The sequence below is a fragment of the Oryctolagus cuniculus genome (assembly GCF_964237555.1).
Source record: "Oryctolagus cuniculus chromosome 16 unlocalized genomic scaffold, mOryCun1.1 SUPER_16_unloc_1, whole genome shotgun sequence".
Lineage (NCBI taxonomy): Eukaryota > Metazoa > Chordata > Mammalia > Lagomorpha > Leporidae > Oryctolagus > Oryctolagus cuniculus.
The window spans coordinates 5,146,024-5,173,398 of NW_027208201.1; the positions used below are offsets into that span (position 1 = coordinate 5,146,024).

The 27,375-nt window shown below is 39.9% G+C and overlaps 1 protein-coding gene across 1 annotated transcript in view; it reads left to right on the forward strand.

Moving 5' to 3' along the window:
* LOC138847798 (vomeronasal type-2 receptor 116-like) overlaps positions 1-27,055 on the forward strand; it is a 43,725-nt gene extending 16,670 nt beyond the window's left edge. Inside the window, exons 5-6 of the mRNA XM_070067604.1 lie at positions 1,304-1,427; positions 26,089-27,055. Of these exons, the coding sequence (XP_069923705.1) occupies positions 1,304-1,427; positions 26,089-27,002 (1,038 nt within the window). The 3' untranslated portion in view covers positions 27,003-27,055. The remainder of the gene's footprint in view (positions 1-1,303; positions 1,428-26,088) is intronic.
* Positions 27,056-27,375: the final 320 nt, after the last annotated feature.

A 27,375-nucleotide genomic window follows, 5' to 3' on the forward strand; every position in this document is an offset into this window, starting at 1 on the left:
CCCATCTTGGCACTTAACTGATGGTGTTCCTTACACATATCCTGAGCTAACACCTATCAGAAGAGCATGAGTGCATAGCCTTACCTTTTCAGTTTTGTCATAATTATTGGTGTAGCAGTTGAGTTAAAACTAGACAAAGTTAATGAATAGAGGCAGAGACCCAGGTATAGATATATAGATCTTTAATATATCTCTGTATATAATCTCAACTTTTTAATCTCATAAGTCACAGTCTTTCTTTTTTTAATTTTTAAAAATTTTTTATTTGAATGGCAGAGTTAGAGAGGAGAGAAGTGAGGGGAGATCTCTTCTGTCTGCTGGTTTATTCCCCAAATGGACAACAGGCAGGGCTGGGCAGGTCCAAATTCAAGAGCCAGGGACCTCTTCTGGGTCACTCATGTGGGTCAGGGGTCCAAACACTTGGTCCATTCTCTGCTGCTTTCCAAGGCATGTTAGCAGGGAGGTGGATTGGAAGTGGAGCAGCTGGGATTAGAAATGGTGCCCATATGGGATGCTAGTGCAGCAGGAGGTGATTTAATCTGCTACATCACAAGACTGACCCCCCTTGTTTTATATATATATATATATATATATATATATATATATATAAACAGGCAGAGTGGACAGTGAGAGAGAGACAGAGAAAGGTCTTCCTTTGCCGTTGGTTCACCCTCCAATGGCCACTGTGGCCAGTGCACTGGGCTGATCTGAAGGCAGGAGCCAGGTGCTTCTCCTGGTCTCCCATGGGGTGCAGGGCCCAAGCACTTGGGCCATCCTCCACTGCACTCCCTGGCCACAGCAGAGAGCTGGCCTGGAAGAGGGGCAACTGGGACAGAATCCGGCACCCCAACCAGGACTAGAACCCAGTGTGCCAGCTCCGTTATGTGGAGGATTAGCCTATTCAGCCACAGCGCCAGCCCTGCCCTTGTTATATTTTCATGCATGATAAGTAGAAGTACATAATGGGTTGACTTATTCATCTTCTTGCAGTTACTATTCCCATATTCCTTTACCACATAGAATAATGCATTTTAAAGATTTTAGATAAAGTGAGTTGATACGTATGACAATGCCCAAGGGATCTAACTGATATTATATGAAATAAAACTGATAAGGTATTTTTGTAATACTTGATAAAGAAACGATGAGGTGGGAGTGATGATCATAGAAACCTGCATTAAATGTCATAGTCATGGCCTTCAGTTGAAGGTCAGTGTTATGCTGTAAGGAGGGAAGTATTGACACCCATTATAATGGCTGATAATATGGAAAACCATGATCAATGCTTTTCTTTTTCCTTCAGACTCCCCAATCTGTGTGTAGCCAGAGCTGTGGTCCAGGATTTCGGAAAATGTCACAGGAAGGAAGACCTGTCTGTTGCTATACTTGTGTTTTTTGTCCAGAGAGAGATGTTTCCAATCAGACAGGTAGAAAATACAGAATTTCAGATTGACAGCTTTACTGTCCTAATTATTTCTCAATAAAAAAGAAACCAAAGAGATTTGCAGTGATTTCATACTGCACCGTTGTTCTCAATTCCAGCTTATTCAAATTCATTAAGTATATCCATGCATGATTATTACTGCTACTTCTTTATGTGTAAGCTGTTGTCTAGTGATATTCCTTCTAAAATATATCTGAAAGTGCTAGATAAGACAGTATTCTTCTCTGATTTGCAGGTAGAACACATTATATTCTTCTTTTTTAATTTTTTGACATGCAGAGTGGACAGTGAGAGAGAGAGAGACAGAGAGAAAGGTCTTCCTTTGCCGCTGGTTCACCCTCCAATGGCCGCACCGTGCTGATCCGAAGGCAGGAGCCAGGTGCTTCTCCTGGTCTCCCATGCAGGTGCAGGGCCCAAGCACTTGGGCCATCCTCCACTGCACTCCCTGGCCACAGCAGAGAGCTGGCCTGGAAGAGGGGCAACCAGGACAGAATCCGGCACCCCGACCGGGACTAGAACCTGGTGTGCCAGTGCCGCAAGGCAGAGGATTAGCCTAGTGAGCCATGGCGCCGGCCGAACACATTATGTTCTAAGACATATAAGATGTGTAATCACCTAGGCTTCCTGTTGGTGTCTAGAAGTCTTGAACGAATACATGTTTATACACACATGATAAGCACAAAGCTATTGCAAATATTTCATTATATAATTATTGCATTCCTTTTTTAACTTTTTTTTTATCTTTTATTTAATGAATATAAATTTCCAAAGTACGACTCATGGGTTACAATGGCTTCCCCCCCCATACCGTCCCTCCCACCCACAACCCTCCCCTTTCCCACTCCCTCTCCCCTTCCATTCACATCAAGATTCATTTTCGATTATCTTAATATACAGAAGATCAGCTTAGTATACCTTAAGTAAGGATTTCAACAGTTTGCTCCCACACAGAAACATAAAGTGAAAAATAATAGATGATTTTTTTTAAATGATGATGAAATCAGATCAGACCTATTGTCATGTTTAATCCCAGTGAGAGTCAAGTTGGGAATTGATAATTTCTTTCTTTCTTTTTTTTTTTTTTTTTACAGAAGATCAGTTTAGTGTACATTAAGTAAAGATTTCAGTCGTTTGCACCCCCATAGAAACACAAAGTGAAATATACTGTTTGAGTACTCGTTATAGCATTAAGCCTCAGTGTACAGCACGTTAAGGACAGAGATCCTACATGAGGAGTAAGTGCACAGTGACTCCTGTTGTTGACTTTACCAATTGACACTCCTGTTTATGGCATCAGTAATCTCCCTATGCACCAGTTATGAGTTTCCAAGGCTATGGAAGCCCTCTGAGTTCTCCGACTCTTATCTTGTTTAGACAAGGTCATAGTCAAAGTGGAGGTTCTCTCCTCCCTTCAGAGAAAGGCACCTCCCTCTTTGAAGACCTGTTCTTTCCACTGGGATCTCACTCACAGAGATCTTTTTGCCAGAGTGTCTTGGCTTTCCATGCCTGAAATACTCTCATGGGCTTTTCAGCCAGATCCGAGTGCCTTTAGGGCTAATTCTGAGGCCAGAGTGCTATTTAGGACATCCGCCATTCTATGAGTCGGCTGAGTATCTCACTTCCCATGTTGGATCACTCTCCCCTTTATTCTATCGGTTAGTGTTAGCAGGTACTAGACTTGTTTATGTGCTCCCTTTGACTCTTAGTCCTTTCATTATGATCAATTGTGAACTGAAATTGATCACTTGGAATAGTGAGATGGCATTGGCACATGCCACCTTGATGGGATTGAATTGGAATCCCCTGGTATGTTTCCAACTCTACCAATTGGGGCAAGTCAGCCCGAGCATGCCCCAAATTATACATCTCTTCCCTCACTTATTCCCACTTTTATATTTAACAGGGATCACATTTCAGTTAGTTTTCAACACTTAAGAATAACTGTGTGATAATTACAGAATTAAACCAGTCATATTAAGTAGAACAGACAAAAAAAATACTATGAGGGATAATGTATTAAGTTGTCCATTAGCAGTCAGGGCTATGCTGATCAAGTCACCATTTCCCATAGTGTCCATTTCACTTCAACAGGTTTCCTTTTTGGTGTTCAGTCAGTTGTCACTGATCAGGGAGAACATTTGGTATTTGTCCCTTTGGGACTGGCTTACTTCACTCAGCATGATGTGTTCCAGATTCCTCCATTTTGTTGCAAATGACTGGATTTCGTTGTTTCTTACTGCGGTATAGTATTCTAAAGAATACATATCCCATAATTTCTTTATCCAGTCTACCATTGATGGGCATTTAGGTTGGTTCCAGGTCTTGGCTATTGTGAATTGTGCTGCAATAAACATTAGGGTGCAGACCGCTTTTTTGTTTATCAATTTAAACTCCTTTGGGTAAATTCCAAGGAGTGGGATGGCTGGGTCGAATGGTAGGGTTATATTCAGGTTTCTGAGGAATCTCCAGACTGATTTCCATATTGGCTTGACCAGTTTGCATTCCCACCAACAGTGGGTTAGTGTCCCTTTTTCCCCACATCCTCGCCAGCATCTGTTGTTGGTAGATTTCTGTATGTGAGCCATTCTCACTGGGGTGAGGTGAAACCTCATTGTGCTTTTGATTTGCATTTCCCTGATTGCTAGTGACCTTGAACATTTTTTCATGTGCCTGTTGGCCATTTGGATTTCCTCTTTTGAAAAATGTCTATTGAAGTCCTTGGCCCATCTCTTAAGTGGGTGTTGGTTTTGTTTTTGTGGAGTTTCTTGATCTCTTTGTAGATTCTGGTTATTAACCCTTTATCTGTTCCCACTCCCTCTCCCCTTCCATTCACATCAAGATTCATTTTTGATTCTCTTAATATACAGAAGATCAGCTTAGTATACATTAAGTAAAGATTTCAACAGTTTGCTCCCACACAGAAACATAAAGTGAAAAATAATAGATGATTTTTTAAATGATGATAAATTCAGATCAGACCTATTGTCATGTTTAATCCCAGTGAGAGTCAAGTTGGGAATTGATAATTTCTTTTTTTTTTTTACAGAAGATCAGTTTTGTATACATTAAGTAAAGCTTTCAACAGTTTGCACCCCCATAGAAACACAAAGTGAAATATACTGTTTGAGTACTCGTTATAGCATTAAATCTCAATGTACAGCACATTAAGGACAGAGATCCCACATGAGGAGTAAGTGCACAGTGACTCCTGTTGTTGACTTAACAAATTGACACTCCTGTTTATGGCATCAGTAATCTCCCTATGCTCCAGTCATGAGATTCCAAGGCTATGGAAGCCTTTTGAGTTCTCTGACTCTTATCTTGTTTAAACAAGGTCATAGTCAAAGTGGAGGTTCTCTCGTCCCTTCAGAGAAAGGTACCTCCTTCTTTGAAGACCTGTTCTTTCCACTGGGATCTCACTCACAGAGATCTTTCATTTAGGTCTTTTTTTTTGCCAGAGTGTCTTGGCTTTCCATGCCTGAAATACTCTCATGGGCTTTTCAGCCAGATCCGAATGCCTTTAGGGCTGATTCTGAGGGCAGAGTGCTACAGAGTGCTATTTAGGACATCTGCCATTCTATGAGTCTGCTGAGTATCTCGCTTCCCATGTTGGATCACTCTCCCCTTTTATATTTTATCGGTTAATATGAGCAGGTACTAGACTTGTTTATGTGCTCCCTTTGACTCTTAGTCCTTTCATTATGATCAATTGTGAACTGAAATTGATCACTTGGAATACTGAGATGGCATTGGTACATGCCACCTTGATGGGATTGAATTGGAGTCCCCTGGTATGTTTCTAACTCTACCGTTTGAGGTAATTCCGTTTGAGCATGTCCCAAATTGTACATCTCTTCCCTCTCTTATTCCCACTCTTATGTTTAACAGGGATCACATTTCAGTTAAACGATGTCTATTGAGGTCCTTGGCCCATCTCTTAAGTGGGTTGTTGGTTTTGTTTTTGTAGAGTTTCTTGATTTCTTTGTAGATTCTGGTTATTAATCCTTTATCTGTTGCATAGTTTGCGAATATTTTTTCCCATTCTGTCAGTTGTCTCTTCACTCTCCTGACTGTTCCGTTTGAAGTACAGAAACTTCTCAATTTGATGCAATCCCCATAGTTGATTTTGGCTTTGACTGCCTGTGCCTCCCGGGTCTTTTCCAGAAATTCTTTGCCTGTGCCAATATCTTGAAGGGTTTCTCCAATGTTCTCTAATAACTTGATGGTGTCAGGTCATAGATTTAGGTCTTTAATCCATGTTGAGTGGATTTTTGTGTAAGGTGTAAGGTAGGAGTCTTGCTTCATGCTTCTGCATGTGGAAATCCAGTTTTCCTAGCAGCATTTATTGAATAGACTGTCCTTGCTCCAGGATTTGGTTTTATTTCTTTGATCAAATATAAGTTGGCTGTAGATGTTTGGGTTGATTTCTGGTGTTTGAATTCTGTTCCATTGGTCTATCCATCTATTTCTGTACCAGTACCATGCTGTTTTGATAACAATTGCCCTGTAGTATGTCCTGAAATCTGGTATTGTGATGCCTCCAGCTTTGTTTTTGTTGTACGAGATTGCTGTAGTTATTCGAGGTCTCTTGTGCCTCCATATGAATTTCAGCATCATTTTTTCTAGATCTGAGAAGAATGTCTTTGGTATCCTGATTGGGATTGCATTGAACCTATAAATTGCTTTTGGGAGAATGGACATTTTGATGATGTTGATTCTTCCAATCCATGAGCATGGAAGATTTTTCCATTTTTTGGTATCCTTTTCTATTTCTTTCTTTCAGATTTTGTACTTCTCATCATAGAGATCTTTAACGTCCTTGGTTAAGTTTATTCCAAGTTATTTGATTGTTTTTGTAGCTATTGTGAATGGGATTGATCTTAGCAGTTCTTTCTCTGCCGTGGCATTGCTTGTGTATACAAAGGCTGTTGATTTTTGTGCATTGATTTTATATCCTGCTACTTTGCCAAACTCCTCTATGAGTTCCAATAATCTCTTAGTAGAGTTCTTTGGATCCTCTCAGTAAAGAATCATATCATCTGCAAAGAGGGATAGTTTGACTCCTTCCTTCTCAATTTGTATTACATTTATTTCTTTTTCTTGTCTGATGGCTCTGGCTAAAACTTCCAGAACTATGTTAAATAGCAGTGGTGAGAGTGGACATCCCTGTCTGGTGCCCGATCTCAGTGGAAATGCTTCCAACTTTTCCCCATTCAATAGGATGCTGGCCGTGGGCTTTTCATAAATTGCTTTGATTATATTGAGGAATGTTCCTTCTATACCCAATTTGCTTAGAGTTTTCATCATGAAAGGGTGTTGAATTTTATCAAATGCTTTCTCTGCATCAATTGAGATAATCATATGGTTTTTCTTCTGCAGTCTGTTAATGTGGTGAATCACATTGATTGATTTGCGAATGTTGAACCATCCCTGCATACCAGGGATGAATCCCACTTGGTCTGGGTGGATGATTTTCCTGATGTGTTGTTGTATTCTATTGGCCAGAATTTTATTGAGGATTTTTGCGTCTATGTTGATCAGGGATATTGGTCTGTAATTTTCTTTCAGTGCTGCATCTTTCTCTGGCTTAGGGATTAAGTTGATGCTGGCTTCCTAGAAAGAATTTGGGAGGATTCCCTCTTTTTGGATTGTTCTGAATAGTTTGAAAAGAAATGGGATTAGTTCTTCTTTAAATGTCTGGTAGAATTCAGCAGTGAAGCCATCTGGTCCTGGGCTTTTCTTTGTTGGGAGGGCCTTTATTACTGTTTCAATTTCTGTTTCAGTTATGGGTCTGTTTAGGTTTTCGATGTCTTCATGGTTCAATTTTGGTAGATTGCATGTGTCCAGGAATCTATCCATTTCTGATAGGTTTTCCTGTTTGCTGGCATACAGGTCCTTGTAGTAATTTCTGATGATTCTTTTTATTTCTGTGGTGTCTGTTGTTACGTTTCCTTTTTCATCTCTGATTTTATTGATTTGGGTCTTTTCTCTTGTTTTTTTTAGTTAGTTGGGCCAATGGGGTGTCAATTTTGTTTATTTTTTCAAAAAACCAGCTTCTCGCTTGGCTGATTTTTTGTAATGTTTTTTTGGATTCAATCCTGTTAATTTCTTCTCTGGTTTTAATTATTTCTCTTCTCCTACTAGATTTGGGTTTGGTTTGCTGCAGTTTTTCTAGGTCCTTGAGGTGCGCTGAAAGCTCATTTATTTGGTACCTTTGCAATTTCTTGGTATAGGCACCTATTGCTATAAATTTGCCTCTCAATACTGCTTTTGCTGTATCCCATAAGTTTTGATATGTTGTGTTGTTGTCTTCATTTACTTCCAGAAAGTTTTTGATTTCTCTTTTGATTTCTTGAATGACCCAGTGTTCATTCAGGAGCATGTTGTTCAGTCTCCATGTGTTTGCATACTTTCTGGGGTTTCCTGAGTTGCTAATTTCCAGCTTCATCCCGCTGTGGTCTGAGAAGCTGCATGGTATGATTCTAATTCTTTTAAATTTGCTGAGACTTGCTTTATGGCCTAGTATGTGGTCAATCCTAGAGAAGGTTCCATGCGCTGCTGAGAAGAATGTGAAGTCTGTAGATGTAGGGTTGAAAGTTCTGTAGATATCTGTTAGATCCATTTGGGCAATAGTGTCAATTAAATCTGCTGTTTCCTTGTTGATCTTCTGTCTGGATGATATGTCTATTTCTGAGAGTGGAGTATTGAAGTCCCCCAGTACTATTGTATTGGAATCTAAATCTCCCTTTAAGTCCCTTAGCATATCTTTTAAATAGACCGGTGCCCTGTAATTAGGTGCATATATATTTATAATAGTTACATCTTCCTGTTGAATTGAACCCTTAATCATTATATAGTGTCCCTCTTTGTCTCTCTTAACAGTTTTTGTATTAAAGTTTATTTTGTCTGATATTAATATGGCTACACCTGCTTTTTTTTGGTTTCTGTTGGCATGGAATATCTTTTTCCAACCTTTCACTTTCAGTCTGCATGCCTCTTTGTTAGAGAGATGTGTTTCTTGTAGGCAACAAATAGTTGGGTTGTGTTCTGTGAGCCAGTCAGCTAAACGGTGTCTTTTAACTGAAGAATTCAGACCATTAATGTTCAATGTGACTATTGATACGTAGTGACTTTGCCCTGCCATTTTCCCGGAAATATTTTCTAGTATATGCTTTGAGCTTCCCATGCTCTTTTACTGGTAGGTGTTCTTCCTTTCCCTTCTTTCATATTGATGGCCGTGTTTCTGTGTTTCTGAGTGTAGCACATCTTTAAGTATCTTTTGCAGGGCCGGACGAGTGGCCACAAAGTCTTTCAATTTCTGTTTGCTATGAAAGGTCTTTATTTCACCTTCATTCACAAATGAGAGCTTGGCAGGATATAATATTCTGGGCTGGCAATTTTTCTCTCTTAGCACCTGTGCTATGTCTCGCCATTCCCTCCTAGCTTGTAGGGTTTCTGATGAGAAGTCAGCTGTGAGTCTGATTGGAGATCCTCTGAGAGTAATCTGACGTTTCTCTCTTGCACATTTTAGGATCTTTTCTTTATGTTTCACTGTGGTGAGTTTAATTACAACGTGTCGTGGTGAGGATCTCTTTTGGTCATGTTTATTGGGGGTTCTATGAGCTTCCTGTACTAGGATATCTCTGTCCTTCTCCAAACCTGGAAAGTTCTCTGCTAGTATCTCACTAAAAAGGCCTTCCAATCCTTTCTCTCTCTCCATGCCTTCAGGAACTCCTAGAACTCGAATGTTGGTTTTTTTAATAGTATCCTGTAGATTCCCAACAATATTTTTTAGGTTTCTAATTTCCTCTTCTTTTCTTTGGTTTGACTGTATGTTTTCCTGTGCTCTATCTTCTAAGTCCGATATTCTCTCTTCTGCTTCACCCATTCTGTTTTTAAGGCTTTCTAATGTGTTTGTCATTTGATCTATTGAGCTCTTCATTTCATTTTGATTTCTCTTCACTATAACACTTTCCTGTTCTACTAGTTTCTGAGTTTCATTTTGACTCTTCCTTAAAATTTCGTTTTCACGAGAGAGATTTTCAATCTTGTCCATTAAGGATTTCTGTAGTTCAAGGATTTGCTTTTGAAAACTTCTAAATGTTCTTATCATAAATTTTTTGAAATCTGTATCTTGCATTTCTTCTATCTCCTCATCTTCACACTCTTGGCTTGGGGTGTTTTGCTTATTTGGAGGCATCATAGTGTCATCGTTGATCTTGCTCCCTCTATTTCTGTGTTTGTTACTGGGCATAGTTAATTCTTCTTGCGTCACTGTGCGTTTTTTTTCTTTCTTTTTTTTTTTTTATACTGTGTCCGTGTTAAGTGGACTGCCTGCTGTTGGAGGAGGCTTGGAGGCTTGAGATGGGTGTGGCCTGAGAGCTCTGCCTGGTTCTTCCAGGTTAAGGGTGTGCAAAGGTGACACCCTCAGGTTATGCGTGGGGCGGAGCCAAGATGGCGGAATAGTGAGGGCGCGCACCGATAATCCCGGAAAATTTAGTTTAATAAAAGGGGAGTTTCGGTAGCTGCAGAAAAAAGAACCAGGAAAAAATTGCACGGGAATCGTGAATCGGAGGACCTACTGGGAGAACAAGGTCGCCCACCGCGCGGAAGCCAAGTCGCGGGACCGAGCCGCAGAAGCCCCAGTGCTCCAAGGGGAGTGCATGCCACACAGACAACAGCAGGGTGACTTGGGAAGCTCAGGGCTCCGAGTCCACACATCGGCACTGGAAGGGGAGGTGAGCTCAATAACCCGAGACATTGGTGGGGAAACGGGGGTCAGAATCTAGAGGGGGGCCGGAAAGTGCAGCAAACTCACTACCGGAAAGAAGGAAAAAAAAAAAGCTTCGGGGTTTCTCTTCCCCCTAACCTTGCAAAGGTTACAAGGCTGCAAGGCTAGAAGAATTCCCAAGAGACAAAGAGCAGGCCTGCTCTCTGGATTTACATATCAATGGGGGAGAGCTAAGGAACTGAGTCATTACAATTCAGTAGCCTAGGCAACCCAGTGGGAGTCCAGAGGAGCCAAAGACTGGAAGCTAAATACCATCAATTCTGCACAGCAGTGCCCTGCGGTGTTACTTACCCCCTGAATAAATAAAATAAATAAATAAATAAAAAGAGAGAGATTTACCACGCATAATCCTTTTTTAACTTTTATTTAATGAATATAAATTTCCAAAGTACAGCTTATGGATTACAATGGCTTCCCCCCCATAACTTCCCTCTGAAGTGCAACCCACTTTCCCTCTCCCTAGCCCCTTCTGTTCACATCAAGATTCATTTTCAATTCTCTTTATATACAGAAGATCAGTTTAGCATATATTAAGTAAAGATTTCAACAGTTTGCACCCACATAGAAACACAAAGTGAAAAATAATGTTTGAGTACTAGTTATAGCATTAAATCACAATGTACAGCACATTAAGGACAGAGATCCTACATGAGGAGTATGTGCACAGTGACACCCTTGCTTATGGCATCAGTAATCACCCTAGGCTCTTGTCATGAGTTGCCAAGGCTATGGAAGCCTTTTGAGTTCACCAACTCTGATCATATTTAGACAAGGTCATAGTGAAAGTGAAAGTTCTCTCCTCCCTTCAGAGAAAGGTACCTCCTTCTTTGATGACCTGTTCTTTCCACTTGGATCTCACAGAGATATTTGATTTAGTTTTTTTTTTTTTTTTTTTTTTTTTTTTTTTTTTTTTTTTTTTTTTTTTTTTTTGCCAGAGTGTTTTGGCTTTCATGGCTGTAATACTCTCATGGGCTTTTCAGCCAGATCACATGCCTTAATGGCTGATTCTCAGGCCAGAGTGCTGTTTTGGACATCTGCCATTCTATGGGTCTGCTGTGTATCTCACTTCCCATATTGGATAGTTCTCTCCCTTTTTTATTCTATCAGCTAGTATTAGCAGACACTAGTCTTGTTTATGTGCTCCCTTTGTACTTAGTCCTATCATTATGATCAATTGTGAACAGAACAGAAATTGATCACCTGGACTAGCGAGATGGCATTGATACCTGCCACCTTGATGGGATTGAATTGGAATCCCCTGGTATGTTTCTAACTCTACCGTTTGCGGTAAGTCAGCTGGAGCATGTCCCGAATTGCACATCTCTTCCCTCTCTTATTCCCACTCTTATATTTAACAGTGATCACTTTTCAGTTAAGTTTCAACACTTGAAAATAACTGTGTATTGACTACCGTATTCAACCAAAAGTATTAAGTAGAACAAATAGAAAAAAACTAAGAGGGATAACGTATTAAGTTGTTCATCAACAGTCAGGGCAAGGGCTGACCAAGTCACCATTTCTCATAGTGTTCATTTCACTTCAACAAGTTTCCCCTTTGGTGCTCAGTTAGTTTTTCGCCGATCAGGGAGAACATATAGTATTTCTCTCTTTGGGACTGGCTTAATTCACTAGGCATGATGTTTTCCAAATTCCTCCATCTTGCTGCAAATGACCGGGTTTCGTTGTTTTTGACTGCTGTCTAGTATTCTATAGAGTACATGTCCCATAACTTTTTTAAACTTTTATTTAATGAATATAAATTTCCAAAGTACAGCTTATGGATTACAATGGCTTCCCCCCCCATAACGTCCCTCCCACCCGCAACCCTCCCATCTCCCACTCCCTCTCCCCTTCCATTCACATCAAGATTCATTTTCGATTCTCTTTATCTACAGAAGAGCAGTTTAGCATACATTAAGTAAAGATTTCAACAGTTTGCTCCCACACAGAATCATAAAGTGAAAAATAATAGATGATTTTTTAAATGATGATGAAATCAGATCAGACCTATTGCCATGTTTAATCCCAGTGAGAGTCAAGTTGGGAATTGATAATTTCTTCTTCTTCTTCTTTTTTTTTTACAGAAGATCAGTTTAGTATACATTAAGTAAAGCTTTCAACAGTTTGCACCCCCATAGAAACACAAAGTGAAATATACTGTTTGAGTACTTGTTATAGCATTAAGTCTCAATGTACAACACGCTAAGGACAGAGATCCTACATGAGGAGTAAGTGCACAGTGACTCCTGTTGTTGACTTTACAAATTGACACTCCTGTCTATGGCATCAGTAATCTCCCCATGCTCCAGTCATGAGTTTCCAAGGCTATGGAAGCCCTCTGAGTTCTCCGACTCTTATCTTGTTTAGACAAGGTCATAGTCAAAGTGGAGGTTCTCTCTTCCCTTCAGAGAAAGGTACCTCCTTCTTTGAAGACCTGTTCTTTCCACTGGGATCTCACTCCCAGAGATCTTTCATTTAGGTGTTTTTTTTTTTTTTTTTTTTTTTTTTTTGCCAGAGTGTCTTGGCTTTCCATGCCTGAAATACTCTCATGGGCTTTTCAGTCAGATGGGAATGCCTTTAGGGCTGATTCTGAGGCCAGAGTGCTGTTTAGTACATCCGCCATTCTATGAGTCTGCTGAGTTATCTTGCTTCCCTTGTTGGATCACTCTCCCCTTTATTTATGCTATCGGTTAGTATTAGCAGGTACTGGACTTGTTTATGTGCTCCCTTTGACTCTTAGTCCTTTCATTATGATCAATTGTGAACTGAAATTGATCACTTGGACTAGTGAGATGGCATTGGTACATGCCACCTTGATGGGATTGATTTGGAGTCCCCTCGTATGTTTCTAACTCTACCGTTTGAGGTAATTCAGCTTGAGCATGTCCCAAATTATACATCTCTTCCCTCTCTTATTCCCACTCTTATGTTTAACAGGGATCACATTTCAGTTAAATTTCAACACTTAAGAAAAACTGTGTATTAATTACAGAATTAAACCAGTAATATTAAGAAGAACAGACAAAAAATACTAAGAGGGATACCATATTAAGTTGTTCATTAACATTCTGGGCTATGCTGATCAAGTCACCGTTTTTCATAGTGTCCATTTCACTACAACAGGTTTCCTTTTTGGTGTTCAGTCAGTTGTCACCAATCAGGGAGAACATATGGTATTTGTCCCTTTGGGACTGGCTTTGTCACTCAGCATGATGTGTTCCAGATTCCTACATTTTGTTGCAACTGACTGGATTTCATTGTTTCTTACTGCGGTATAGTATTCTAAAGAATACATATCCCATAATTTCTTTATCCAGTCTACCGTTGATGGGCATTTAGGTTGGTTCCAGGTCTTAGCTATTGTGAATTGAGCTGCAATAAACATTAGGGTGCAGACAGCTTTTTTGTTTGCCAATTTCATTTCCTTTGGGTAAATTCCAAGGAGTGGGATGATCCTTGATCAAATATGAGTTGGTGTTTCTATTCTGTTCCATTGGTCTATCCATCTGTTTCTGTACCAGTACCATGCTGTTTTGATAACAACTGCCCTGTAGTATGTCCTGAAATCTGGTATTGTGATGCCTCCAGCTTTGTTTTTGTTGTACAAGATTGCTTTAGCTATTCGAGTTCTCTTGTGCCTCCATATGAATTTCAGCATCATTTTTTCCAGATCTGAGAAGAAGGTCTTCTGTATCTTGATTGGGATTGCATTGAATCTGTAAATTGGTGTTGGGAGAATGGACATGTTGATGATACTGATTCTTCCAATCCATGAGCATTGAAGAGTTTTTCTTTTTTTTTTTTTAGTTCTAAATTTTTTTTCTCTTTTTTTTTTAACTTTTATTTAATGCATATAAATTTCCAAAGTACGACTTATGGATTACAATGGCTTCCCCCCCCATACCGTCCCTCCCATCCACAACCCTCCCCTTTCCCACTCCCTCTCCCCTTCCATTCACATCAAGATTCATTTTTGATTATCTTAATATACAGAAGATCAGCTTGGTATACATTAAGTAAGGATTTCAACAGTTTGCTCTCACACAGAAACATTAAGTGAAAAATAATAGATGATTTTTTTTAAATGATGATGAAATCAGATCAGACCTATTGCCATGTTTAATCCCAGTGAGAGTCAAGTTGGGAATTGATAATTTCTTCTTCTTCTTCTTTTTTTTTTTTACAGAAGATCAGTTCAGTATGCATTAAGTAAAGATTTCAACAGTTTGTACCCCCATAGAAACACAAAGTGAAATATATTGTTTGAGTACTCGTTATAGCATTAAATCTCAATGTACAGCACATTAAGGACAGAGATCCTACATGAGGAGTAAGTGCACAGTGACTCCTGTTGTTGACTTTACCAATTGACACTCCTGTCTATGGCATCAGTAATCTCCCTATGCTCCAGTTATGAGTTTCCAAGGCTATGGAAGCCCTCTGAGTTCTCCGACTCTTATCTTGTTTAGACAAGGTCATAGTCAAAGTGGAGGTTCTCTCCTCCCTTCAGAGAAAGGTACCTCCTTCTTTGATGACCTGTTCTTTCCACTGGGATCTCACTCGCAGAGATCTTTTGCCAGAGTGTCTTGGCTTTCCATGCCTGAAATACTCTCATGAGCTTTTCAGCCAGCTCCGAATGCCTTTAGGGCTGATTCTGAGGCCAGAGTGCTATTTAGGACATCTGCCATTCTATGAGTCTGCTGAGTATCTCACTTCCCATGTTGGATCACTCTCCCCTTTATTTACTCCATCGGTTAGCGTTAGCATGTACTAGACTTGTCTATGTGCTCCCTTTGACTCCCAGTCCCTTCACCATGACCAACTGTGAATTGAAACTGATCACCTGGAACAGTGAGATGGCATTGGTACATGCCACCTCGATGGGATTGAATTGGAATCCCCTGGTATGTTTCCAACTCTACCACTTGGGGCAAGTCAGCCTGAGCATGTCCCAAATTATACATCTCTTCCCTCTCTTATTCCCACTCTTATGTTTAACAGGGATCACATTTCAGTTAATTTTCAACACTTAAGAATAACTGTGCATCAATTACAGATCTAAAGCAGTCAAATTAAGTAGAACAGATAAAAAAACTACTAAGAGGGATAATGTATTAAGTTGTTCATTATCAGTCAGGGCTATGCTGATCAAGCCACCGTTTCCCGTAGTGTCCACCTCACTCCAACAGGTTTCCCTCTTGGTGTTCAGTCAGTCGTCACCGATCAGGGAGAACATATGGTATTTGTGCCTTTGGGACTGGCTTGTTTCTTACTGCGGTATAGTATTCTAAAGAATACATATCCCATAATTTCTTTATCCAGTCTATCGTTGATGGGCATTTAGGTTGGTTCCAGGTCTTAGCTATTGTGAATTGAGCTGCAATAAACATTAGGGTGCAGACCTCTTTTTTGTTTGCCAATTTCATTTCCTTTGGGTAAATTCCAAGGAGTGGGATGGCTGGGTCGAACGGTAGGGTTATCTTCAGGTTTCTGAGGAATCTCCAGACTGACTTCCATAGTGGCTTGACCAGCTTGCATTCCCACCAACAGTGGGTTAGTGTCCCTTTTTCCCCACATCCTCGCCAGCATCTGTTGTTGGTAGATTTCTGCATGTGAGCCATTCTAACCGGGGTGAGGTGAAACCTCATTGTGGTTTTGATTTGCATTTCCCTGATTGCTAGTGACCTTGAACATTTTTTCATGTGCCTGTTGGCCATTTGGATTTCCTCTTTTGAAAAATGTCTATTGAGGTCCTTGGCCCATCTCTTAAGTGGGTTGTTGGTTTTGTTTTTGTGGAGTTTCTTGATCTCTTTGTAGATTGTGGTTATTAACCCTTTATCTGTTGCATAGTTTGCAAATATTTTTTCCCATTCTGTCGGTTGTCTCTTCACTCTCCTGACTGTTTCTTTTGCAGTACAGAAACTTCTCAATTTGATGCAATCCCAATAGTTGATTTTGGCTTTGACTGCCTGTGCCTCCCGGGTCTTTTCCAGAAACTCTTTGCCTGTGACAATATCTTGAAGGGTTTCTCCAATGTTCCCTGTCAGGACATAGATTTAGGTCTTTAATCCATGTTGAGTGGATTTTTGTGTAAGGTGTAAGGTAGGGGTCTTGCTTTGATTCTATTGAGGAATGTTCCTTCCATACCCAGTTTGCTTAGAGTTTTCATCATGAACGGGTGTTGTATTTTATCAAATGCTTTCTTGGCATCTATTGAGATAATCATATGGTTTTTCTTCTGCAGTCTGTTAATGTGGTGTATCACGTTGATTGTCTTGCGCACATTAAACCATCCCTGCATACCAGGGATAAATCCCACTTGGTCTGGGTGGATGATCTTTCTGATGTGTTGTTGCATTCTATTGGTGAGAATTTTATTGAGGATTTTTGCATCTATGTTCATCAGGGATATTGGTCTGTAATTCTCTTTCAGTGCTGCATCTTTTTCTGGCTTAGGAATTAAGGTGATGCTGGCTTCATAGAAAGAATTTGGGAGGATTCCCTCTTCTTCGATTGTTCTGAATAGTTTGAGAAGAATTGGAGTTAGTTCTTCTTTAAACGTCTGGTAGAATTCAGCAGTGAATCCATCTGGTCCTGGGCTTTTCTTTGTTGGGAGGGCCTTTATTACTGTTTCAATTTCTGTCTCATTTATGGGTCTGTTTAGGTTTTCGATGTCTTCCTGGTTCAATTTAGGCAGGTTGCATGTGTCCAGGAATGTATCCATTTCTGATAGGTTTCCCTGTTTGCTGGAATACAAGTCCTTGTAGTAATTTCTGATGATTCTTTTTATTTCTGTGGTGTCTGTTGTTACGTTTCCTTTTTCATCTCTGATTTTATTGATTTGGGTCTTTTCTCTTCTTTTTTTAGTTAGTTGGGCAATGGGGTGTCAATTTTGTTTATTTTTTCAAAAAACCAGCTCCTCGTTTGGCTGATTTTTTGTAATGTTTTTTGGATTCAATCCTGTTGATTTCTTCTCTGATTTTAATTATTTCTCTTCTCCTACTAGATTTGGGTCTGGTTTGCTGTAGGTTTTCTAGATCCTTGAGGTGAATTGAAAGCTCATCTATTTGGTGTCTTTCCAATTTCTTGATGTAGGCCCCTATTGATATAAACTTTCCTCTTAACACTGCTTTTGCTGCGTCCCATAAGTTTTGGTATGTTGTGCTGTTATCCTCATTTACTTCCAGAAAGTTTTTGATTTCTCTTTTGATTTCTTCTATGACCCATTGTTCATTCAGGAGCATGTTGTTCAATCTCCATGTGTTTGCGTATGCTCTAGGGATTCCTGAGTTGCTAATTTCCAACTTCATTCCTTTATGGTCTGAGAAGCTGCATGGTATGATTCTAATTCTTTTAAATTTGCTGAGACTTGCTTTATGGCCTAGTATGTGGTCAATCCTAGAGAAGCTTCCATGTACTGCTGAGAAGAATGTAAAATCTTTAGCTGTAGGATTGAAAGTTCTGTATATATCTGTTAGATCCATTTGGGCTATAGTGTCGTTTAAATCTACTGTATCCTTGTTGATCTTCTGACCGGATGATCTGTCTATTTCTGAGAGTGGAGTATTGAAGTCCCCCAGTACTATTGTATTGGGGTCTAAGTCTCCCTTTATGTCCGTTAATAAATCTTTTAGATAAACTGGTGCCCTGTAGTTAGGTGCACATACATTGATAATTGTTATATCTTCCTGTTGAATTGATCCCTTAATCATGATATAGTGTCCCTCTTTGTCTCTCTTAACAGTTTTTGTGGTAAAGTTTATGTTGTCCGATATTAAGATGGCTACGCCTGCTCTTTGTTCATTTCTGTTGGCATGGTATATCTTTTTCCAGCCTTTCACTTTCAGTCTGTATGGATCTTTGTTGGAAAGATGTGTTTCTTGTAAGCAGCAAATAGATGGGTTTTGTTCCTTAACCCAATCAGCCAATCGGTGTCTTTAACTGGACAGTTCAGGCCATTCACGTTCAAAGTGACTAATGATAAGTGGTAACTTTGCCCTGCCATTTGCCAAAGATAAGTTCTAATATATGCTTTGAATTCCCTGTGATCTTTTGCTGTGAGGTTTCCTTCCTTGATTTCCTTCCTTTACCTTCTTTCATATTGATGACCGTGTTTCTGTGTTTCTGTGTGTAACACATCTTTAAGCATCTTTTGCAGGGCTGGACGAGTGGCTACAAATTCTTTCAATTTCTGTTTGCAATGAAAAGTCTTTATTTCACCTTCATTCACAAATGATAGCTTTGCAGGATATAATATTCTGGGCTGGCAGTTGTTCTCTCTTAGTACCTGGGCTATATCTCGCCATTCCCTCCTAGCTTGTAGAGTTTCTGATGCGAAGTCAGCTGTGAGTCTGATTGGAGATCCTCTGAGAGTAATCTGACGTTTCTCTCTTGCACATTTTAGGATCTTTTCTTTCTGTTTCACTGTGGAGAGTTTAATTACAACATGTCGTGGTGAGGATCTCTTTTGTTCATGTTTATTAGGGGTTCTGTGAGCTTCCTGTACTAGGATTTCTCTGTCCTTCTCCAAACCTGGGAAATTTTCTGCTAATATCTCACTAAAAAGGCCTTCTAATCCTTTCTCCCTCTCCATGCCTTCAGGAACTCCTAGAATCTGAATGTTGGGTTTTTTAATAGTATCCTGAAGATTCCCGACAATATGTTTTAGATTTCTAATTTCCTCGTCTTTTCTTTGGTCTGACTGTATCCTTTCCTGTTCTCTGTCTTCTAAGTCCGATATTCTCTCTTCTGCTTCACCCATTCTGTTTGTAAGGCTCTCTATTGTGTTTTTCATTTGATCTATTGAATTCTTCACTTCAGTCACTATCCCAGTTTCCTGTTGTACTAGTTGTTTCACTTCATTTTGATTCCTCCTTAATATTTCATTTTCACGAGAGAGATTTTCTATCTTGTCCATTAAGGATTTCTGTAGTTTGAGAATTTGTTTTTGAGAACTTCTTAATGTTCTTATCAACTTTTTTGAGATCTGCTTCTTGCATTTCTTCTATGTCATCATCTTCATAATCTTGAATTGGGGTGTCTTTTTCATTTGAGGGCTTCATGGTGACTTCCTTGTTTTTATTACCTTGGTTTTTGCGTTTGTTATTTGTCATATTGGAGATATTTGGTTTCTTCACTGTGGTGCTTTTTCTTGTTATACTATGACTCTAGATTAAGTGGACTATCTGTTTTTGATGGAGCCTTAGGGCTTGAGATGGGTGTGGCCTGAGAGCTCTGTTTGGTGTGCAAAAGGTGACACTCCCAGGTTAGGTGTGGTAAATCTCTCTCTCTCTCTTTTTTTTTTTGATTCAAAAGGGAAGTAATTCCGCACAGCTGAACGAAGTTGGAGGTAGTTAGCAAGCAAATGATATACCCACAGGAGCCAGAGATCGGAAGCTCTTTCCCAAGATCCCCACAGGGAATCTGTTCGGCCCTCAGAGTTGGCTCAAATTCTCCTTCAGCCTCCCACTGGGTTGCCAAAGTTACGGAATTGTAGCGTCTCTGGAGAGTGCTCACGTGAATTCTGTGAGTTCTCTCCCCCACCATCTCTTTTTTCACAGTCTCAGTTCAGTAGCACCACAAATTTACTAGGTCCTAATCTGCTGTTAATTCGCCCCACCCAGAGTCAGGTTTTTCTGCTAGGCTCAGGGCCAGTGCAGACCTGAGGTCGCTCTGCTTATGACGTATGTCCAAGATGGCGCCTGCTCTTTGTCTTGCTCGCCCTTGAGAGGTGAGCGGAGAGAGAGAAACCCGTGTCCGTACTAGTCACCTTTTTTTTTTCCTCTCTCTCTCTCTCTCTCTCTCTCTTCCAGTTAGCCTTGTGAACTTCCCCCCCCGGGGGTCGTTCCCTCTAGTCTCCTCTCTCCGCTTGCCTGCCGGTGTCTCGGGCTACTGAGGTTCGGCTCACCTCGCGTTCCAGCGCTGGTGTGTTGAGTCTGCCGCTGATGTCCCGAACTGTGGGCTCCCACGCTCTCCACGCAGGTCCGCTGTGAGTCACGCATTCCGGAAGAGTTTCTTCTGCTGTTTCCTCCCCTACTCTTCCTTGAACCTGCAGTATCTCCACTTTTATTAAACTATCTCTCCCCAGACTATCAGTGTGCTCCCTTCCTATTCCGCCATCTTGCCGGAAAGCCCTCGAGTTTTTCATTTTTTGGTATCCTCTTCTAATTCTTTCTTTAAGGTTTTCTAATTTTCATCGTAGAGGTCTTTAACGTCCTTGGTTAAGTTTATAGCAATGTATTTGATTTTTTTGTAGCTATTGTGAATGGGATTGATCTTAGAAGTTCTTTTTCATCCGTGGTATTGCCTGTGTATACAAAGGCTGTTGATTTTTGTGCATTGGTTTTCTATCCTGCCACTTTGCCAAACTCTTCTATGAGTTCCAATAGTCTCTTAGTAGAGTTCTTTGGGTCCCCTAAATAAAGAATCATATTATCTGCAAAGAGGGATAGTTTGAGTTCTTCCTTCCCAATTTCTATTCCTTTAATTTCTTTTTCTTGCGTAATAGCTCTGGCTAGAACTTCCAGAACTATGTTAAATAGCAGTGGTGAGAGTGGGCATCCCTGTCTGGTGCCAGATCTCAGTGGAAATGCTTCCAACTTTTCCCCATTCAATAGGACGTTGGCTGTGGGTTTTTCATAAATTGCTTTGATTGTATTGAGGAATGTTCCTTCCATACCCAGTTTGCTTAGAGTTTTCATCATGAACAGGTGTTGTATTTTATCAAATGCTTTCTCTGCATCTATCGAGATAATCATATGGTTTTTCTTCTGCAGTCTGTCAATGTGGTGTATCACATTGATTGATTTGCGACTGTTGAATCATCCCTGCATACCAGGGATAAGTCCCACTTGGTCTGGGTGGATGATCTTTCTGATGTGTTGTTGCATTCTATTGGCCAGAATTTTATTGAGGATTTTTGCATCTATGTTCATCAGGGATATTGTTCTGCAATTCTCTTTCAATGCTGCATCTTTTTCTGGCTTAGGAATTAAGGTGATGCTGGCTTCATAGAAAGAATTTGGGAGGATTCCCTCTTTTTCAATTATTCTGAATAGTTTGAGAAGAATTGGAGTTAGTTCTTCTTTAAATGTCTGGTAGAATTCAGCAGTGAATCCGTCTGGTCCTGGGCTTTTGTTTATTTTGGGGGGGCCTTTATTACTGTATCAATTTCTGTCTCAGTTATAGGTGTGTTTAGGTTTTCGATGTCTTCCTGGTTCAATTTAGGTAGGTTGCATGTGTCTAGGAATCTATCTATTTCTGATAGGTTTCCCTGTTTGCTGGCATACATGTCCTTCTAGTAATTTCTGATGATTCTTTTTATTTCTGTGGTGTCTGTTGTTACATTTCCTTTTTCATCTCTGATTTTATTGATTTGGGTTTTCTCTTCTGTTTTTAGTTATTTGGGCCAATGGGGTGTCAATTTTGTTTATTTTTTCAAAAAACTGATCCTCTTTTGTCTGATTTTTTGTAATTTTTTTTGGATTCAATCCTGTTGATTTCTTCTCTGGTTTTAATTATTTCTCTTGTCCTACTAGATTTGGGTCTGGTTTGCTGCAGATTTTCTAGATCCTTGAGATGCAGTGAAATCTCATTTATTTGGTACCTTTCCAATTTCTTGATGTAGGCAGCTATTGCTATAAATTTCTTCTTAACACTGCTTTTGCTGCGTCCCACAAGTTTTGGTATGTTGTGCTGTTATCCTCATTTACTTCCAGAAAAGTTTTGATTTCTCTTTTAATTTCTTCTAGGACCCAGTGTTCATTCAGGAGCATGTTGTTCAATCTCCATGTGTTTGCGTATGCTCTGGGGATTCCTGAGTTGCTAATTTCCAACTTCATTCCTTTATGGTCTGAGAAGCTGCATGGCATGACTCTAATTCTTTTGAATTTGCTGAGACTTGCTTTATGGCCTAGTATGTGGTCAATCCTAGAGAAGGTTCCATGTACTGCCGAGAAGAATGTAAATGCTTTCTGTGTAGGATGAAAAGTTCTGTAGATATCTGTTAGATCCATTTGGGCTATAATGTCATTTAAAACTACTGTCCTCTTGCTGATCTTCTGTCCTGTTGATCTGTCTATTTCTGAGAGTGGAGTATTGAAGTCCCCCAGTACTTTTTATTGGGGTGTAAGTCTCCCTTTAAGTCCCTCAACAAATCTTTTAAATAAACCGGTGCCCTGTAATTAGGTGGATATACATTGATAATCGTTATATCTTCCTGTTGAATTGATCCCTTAATCATTATATAGTGCCCCTCTTTGTCTCTCTTGAGATTTTTTGTGTTAAAGTTTATGTTGTCCAATATTAAGATGGCTGTGCCCGCTCTTTTTTCATTTCAGTTGGCATGGTATATCTTTTTCCAGCCTTTCACTTTCAGTCTGTATGGATCTTTATTGGAAAGATGTCTTTCTTGTAAGCAGCAAATAGATGGGTTTTGTTCCTTTACCCAATCAGCCAATCGGTGTCTTTTACTTGGACAGTTCAGGCCATTAACGTTCAATGTGACTATTGATAAGTAGTAGCTTTGCCCTGCCATTTGCCAAAGATATTTTCTGATATATGTTTTGAACTTCCTGTGATCTTTTGCTGTGATATTTCCTTCATTTACCTTCTTTCAAATCGATGTCCATGTTTCTGTGTTTCTGTGTTTCTGTGTGTAACACATCTTTAAGCATCTTTTGCAGGGCTGGAAGAGTGGCGACAAATTCTTTCAATTTCTGTTTGTTGTGAAAGGTCTTTATTTCACCTTCATTCACAAATGAGAGCTTGGCAGGATATAATATTCTGGGCTGGCAGTTGTTCTCTCTTAGTACCTGGGCTATATCTTGCCATTCCCTCATAGCTTGTAGGGTTTCTGATGAGAAGTCAGCTGTGAGTCTGATTGGAGATCCTCTGAGAGTAATCTGCCGTTTCTCTCTTGCACATTTTAGGATCTTTTCTTTCTGTTTCACTGTGGTGAGTTTAATTACAACGTGCCATGGTGAGGATCTCTGTTGGTCATGTTTACTAGGGGTTCTGTGAGCTTCCTGTACTAGGATGTCTCTGTCCTTCTCCAAACCTGGGAAATTTTCTGCTAATATCTCACTAAAAAGGCCTTCTAATCCTTTCTCCCTCTCCATGCCTTCAGGAACTCCTAGAATCTGAATGTTGGGTTTTTTAATAGTATCCTGAAGATTCCTGACAATATTTTTTAGATTTCTAATTTCCTCTTCTTTTCTTTAGTTTGATGTGTATTTTCCTGTGCTCTTTTTCTAAGTCTGATATTCTCTCTTCTGCTTCACCCATTCTGTTTTTAAGGCTCTCTAATGTATTGGTCATTTGATCTATTGAATTCTTCATTTCATTATGATTTCTCGTCACTATCAGAGTTTCATGTTCTACTAGCTGTTTCACTTCATTTTGATTCCTCCTTAATATTTCATTTCACAAGAGAGATTTTCTATCTTGTCCATTAAGTATTTCTGTAGTTTGAGAATTTGTTTTTGAGAACTTCTTAATGTTCTTATCAATTTTTGAGATCTGCTTCTTGCACTTCTTCTATCTCATCATCTACATAATCTGAATTGGGGTGTCTATTTCATTTGGGGGCATCGTACTGTCTTCCTTGTTCTTGTTACTTCGGCTTTTGCATTTGTTTGGCATATTGGGGATATTCTTTGTTTTTTTTTTCTCATTATACTGTGACAGTAGATTAAGAGGACTGTCTGCTTTTGATGGATCCTTAGAGGCTCTGATGGGTGTTGCCAGATACTTCTTAATTCAATTATGTTATCAGTAGCAACCATTTGGTTTCAATCTTTCCCAAGAGGAAATTTATATTGTTAGTCATTAGAAAGGTAAAGAAACAATGACTTAACTTATGCATAATGGGTTTGGGAATACCCACTAATGTATAAAAAAGTATGAAAAATGAATGAACATACACTTGAAGCCCATTGTGCAGCAGCATTTGCTTGTGTGCCCTCAGAATGTCTCTGAGATCACACCTGTTGAATATATGAAGAATGAGCATCTCCAGATAAAAATTGCCAGGGAGAATTATTTTAAAATGTTTCTGAATATTTTGTGATTGAATAAGTACCACCTGCAAAAATTGTATAATACCTTTATGATAAAGGTAGCCAAATCAATGCCATTTTCTGTATTTAACTGAAATGCCATTGAAGCAGAGAAATACCCATTCATTGACCTCTATTTAGGACTTCTTTCTTGTGTAATGGCACAAGAGTTTTTTCATGAGGGACAATGTGGTGTGCAGAGCTCAAAGTATTCCATTCCTTCCATGAGGCAGAAGGGTAACACGCCCTTATTTCAGGTGAAATTGGAAAGTTTCAAAAACCTAATTTCTCCTTGAAAATTTTGTTGAAAATATCAGTTATACCCAAATGACTTATAATAAAGTCAAACACCTCCATAAAATCCAAATGTTTTAGATTTGATAAAATATATTTCAACCTTTGCATTGAATAACTGACAAAAATTGTCCCAGAGATATGAAAATATAAAACAAGGAAAGACTTTTTTTTACCAGATATCAAATAGTATACAATGAAGAAATGCTAGATATTGATTGTTGTAAGGATTTCATAGGCATTTTGCATTTTTATTTCTCTGCAAGAGAAGGAAAGCTCCAAAGCTGATTATCCTAGGCAAATGTTCTAAGCCATGATGATGCAGGATTGAGCACGAGAAAGACTGGAGACAGCAGGGGGAGGAATTTGGAAGAATGCATATGGACATCACTGTGCCACAGGATGAGCCACCCTAACCACTCATTTGCTAAAGATGCCATTTGAAATAGTTTGTTCCCATTTGTAGATGAGAATTCTCCCTGGGACAGGAATGTAGAAACTTGCTCTGGTGTGGCCTCATATTTTTAAGAAAACTTTTATTTAATAAATACAAATTTTGAAAGTACAATTTTTGGATTATAGCGGTTCCCCCCCCCCCCATAACTACCACCCCATGCACAAACAATCCCATCTCCTACTCTTCCATCCCATTTTTCATTGATTCATTTTTAATTATCTTTATATGCAGAAGATCAGTTTAGTATAAACTAACTAAAGATTTCAACAGATTGCACCCACGCAGACACACAAATTATAAAGTACTGCTTGAAGACTAATTTTACCATTAATTATCATAGTATGACACATTAGGGCAGAGATCCTACGTGGGGAGTAAGTGCACAGTGACTCCTGTTGTTGATTTAATAATTGACACTCTTATTTATAATGTCAGTGATCAACCGAGGCTCTTGTCATGAGCAGCCAAGGCTATGGAAGCCTCTTGAGTTCACAAACTCTGACCTTATTTAGACAAGGTCATAGTCATAACGGAAATGCCTCCCTTCAGAGAAAGATACCTCCTTTGATGGCCTGTTCTTTCTGCTGGGATCTCACTCACAGAGATATTTCATTTAGGTCATTTTTTACCACAGTGTCTTGGCTTTCGATGCCTGAGAAACTCTCATGGGCTTTTTATTCAGATTGGAATGCCTTATGGAATGAATCTGAGGCAAGAGTGCTTTTTATGGCATTTGCCATTCTATGAGTCTGCTGTGTATCCCACTTCTAATGTTGGATCATTCTCTCCTGTTTAATGCTATCAATTATTATTAGCAGACAATGGTCTTATTTATGTGTCTCCTTTGATATTTAATCCTATTTTTATAATCAATTATGAATTAACTGATCACTTTAACTGGTAAGATGGCATGGTTATCTGGGTGTGGCCTCATATTACATCAGAGTATTTTATACTCAAAGTGGCATTGCAAAGTAACCATTTTTCCCAACAGGGAAAATTTCAGAATTTCATCAATGGAAACTCAGCCTTTCTTCTTCCACAGATGCAGAACAGTGTATCCAGTGTGCAGAGCATGAGTATCCGAACATGGAGAGAAGTCACTGCCTCCCCAAGATGATGACCTTCTTAGCCTTTGAGGATGCCCTGGGGATGGCTCTGGTTTGCATGGCTCTGTGCTTCTCTGTAACCACAGCTGCAGTTTTGGGAGTCTTTGTGAAGCACCGAGACACTCCCATCGTCAAGGCCAATAACCGGTCTCTCAGCTACATCCTGCTCATCGCCCTCCTCCTGTGCTTCCTGTGCTCCTTACTCTTCATTGGCCGTCCCAACACAGCCACCTGCCTCCTCCGACAAATAACATTTGGTCTTGTGTTCACAGTGGCTATTTCTGCTGTGCTGGCCAAGACCATCACTGTGATTCTGGCTTTCAAGGTTATGAAACCTGGAAGAACAATGAGGCGATTGCTTGTATCCGGAGCTTCTAACTTCATCATTCCCATCTGTTCCTTGATCCAACTAGCTCTATGTGGCATCTGGTTGGGCATCTCTCCTCCCTTTATTGAGTTAGATGCATATGCTGAGCCTGACCACATCATCCTGGTGTGCAACAAGGGCTCAGTCACTGCCTTCTACTGTGTCCTGGGCTACCTGGGTTCCTTGGCCCTAGCGAGCTTCACTGTAGCTTTCCTAGCCAGGAATCTGCCTGACACTTTCAATGAAGCCAAGTTCCTGACGTTCAGCATGCTGGTGTTCTGCAGTGTCTGGGTGACCTTCCTGCCTGTCTACCACAGCACCAAGGGGAAGGTCATGGTGGCCGTGGAGGTCTTCTCCATCTTGGCCTCCAGTGCAGGACTCCTAGGGTGCATTTTTGCCCCCAAGTGCTACATTATTCTTATAAGGCCTGAAAAGAATTCTCTGAAAGGCTTAAAGAAAAGAGCAAGTTCTAAGGGATTCTAATATTTTTCTGCTTGTTTTGTTGTCACATTTTCAGAGTTTGGTGCCAAAACCAAACTGATATAACATTCCATATATATAAAATAACTAAAATTAACTTTTCCTTTGAAAATGACTTCTAGGTAAGACACTTAGCCTAGCAGATTACATAGGATCAGTTTCTGGCTCTGACTCCTGGCCTGTACTTTTGACTCTTGGGGACCCTGGAAGGAAGTGGTGATGGATTATGGAACTTGGTTCTGTCCACCCATATGAGAATCCTGGTTTGACTCCCTGATTTGGGTCTAGCCACAGCCTACGTATAGGCATTTGGGGTGTAGAAGCATGAGGTATAGAATGAGAGGTGTCTATGCCTCAGTAGTCACTAATGCTCTGG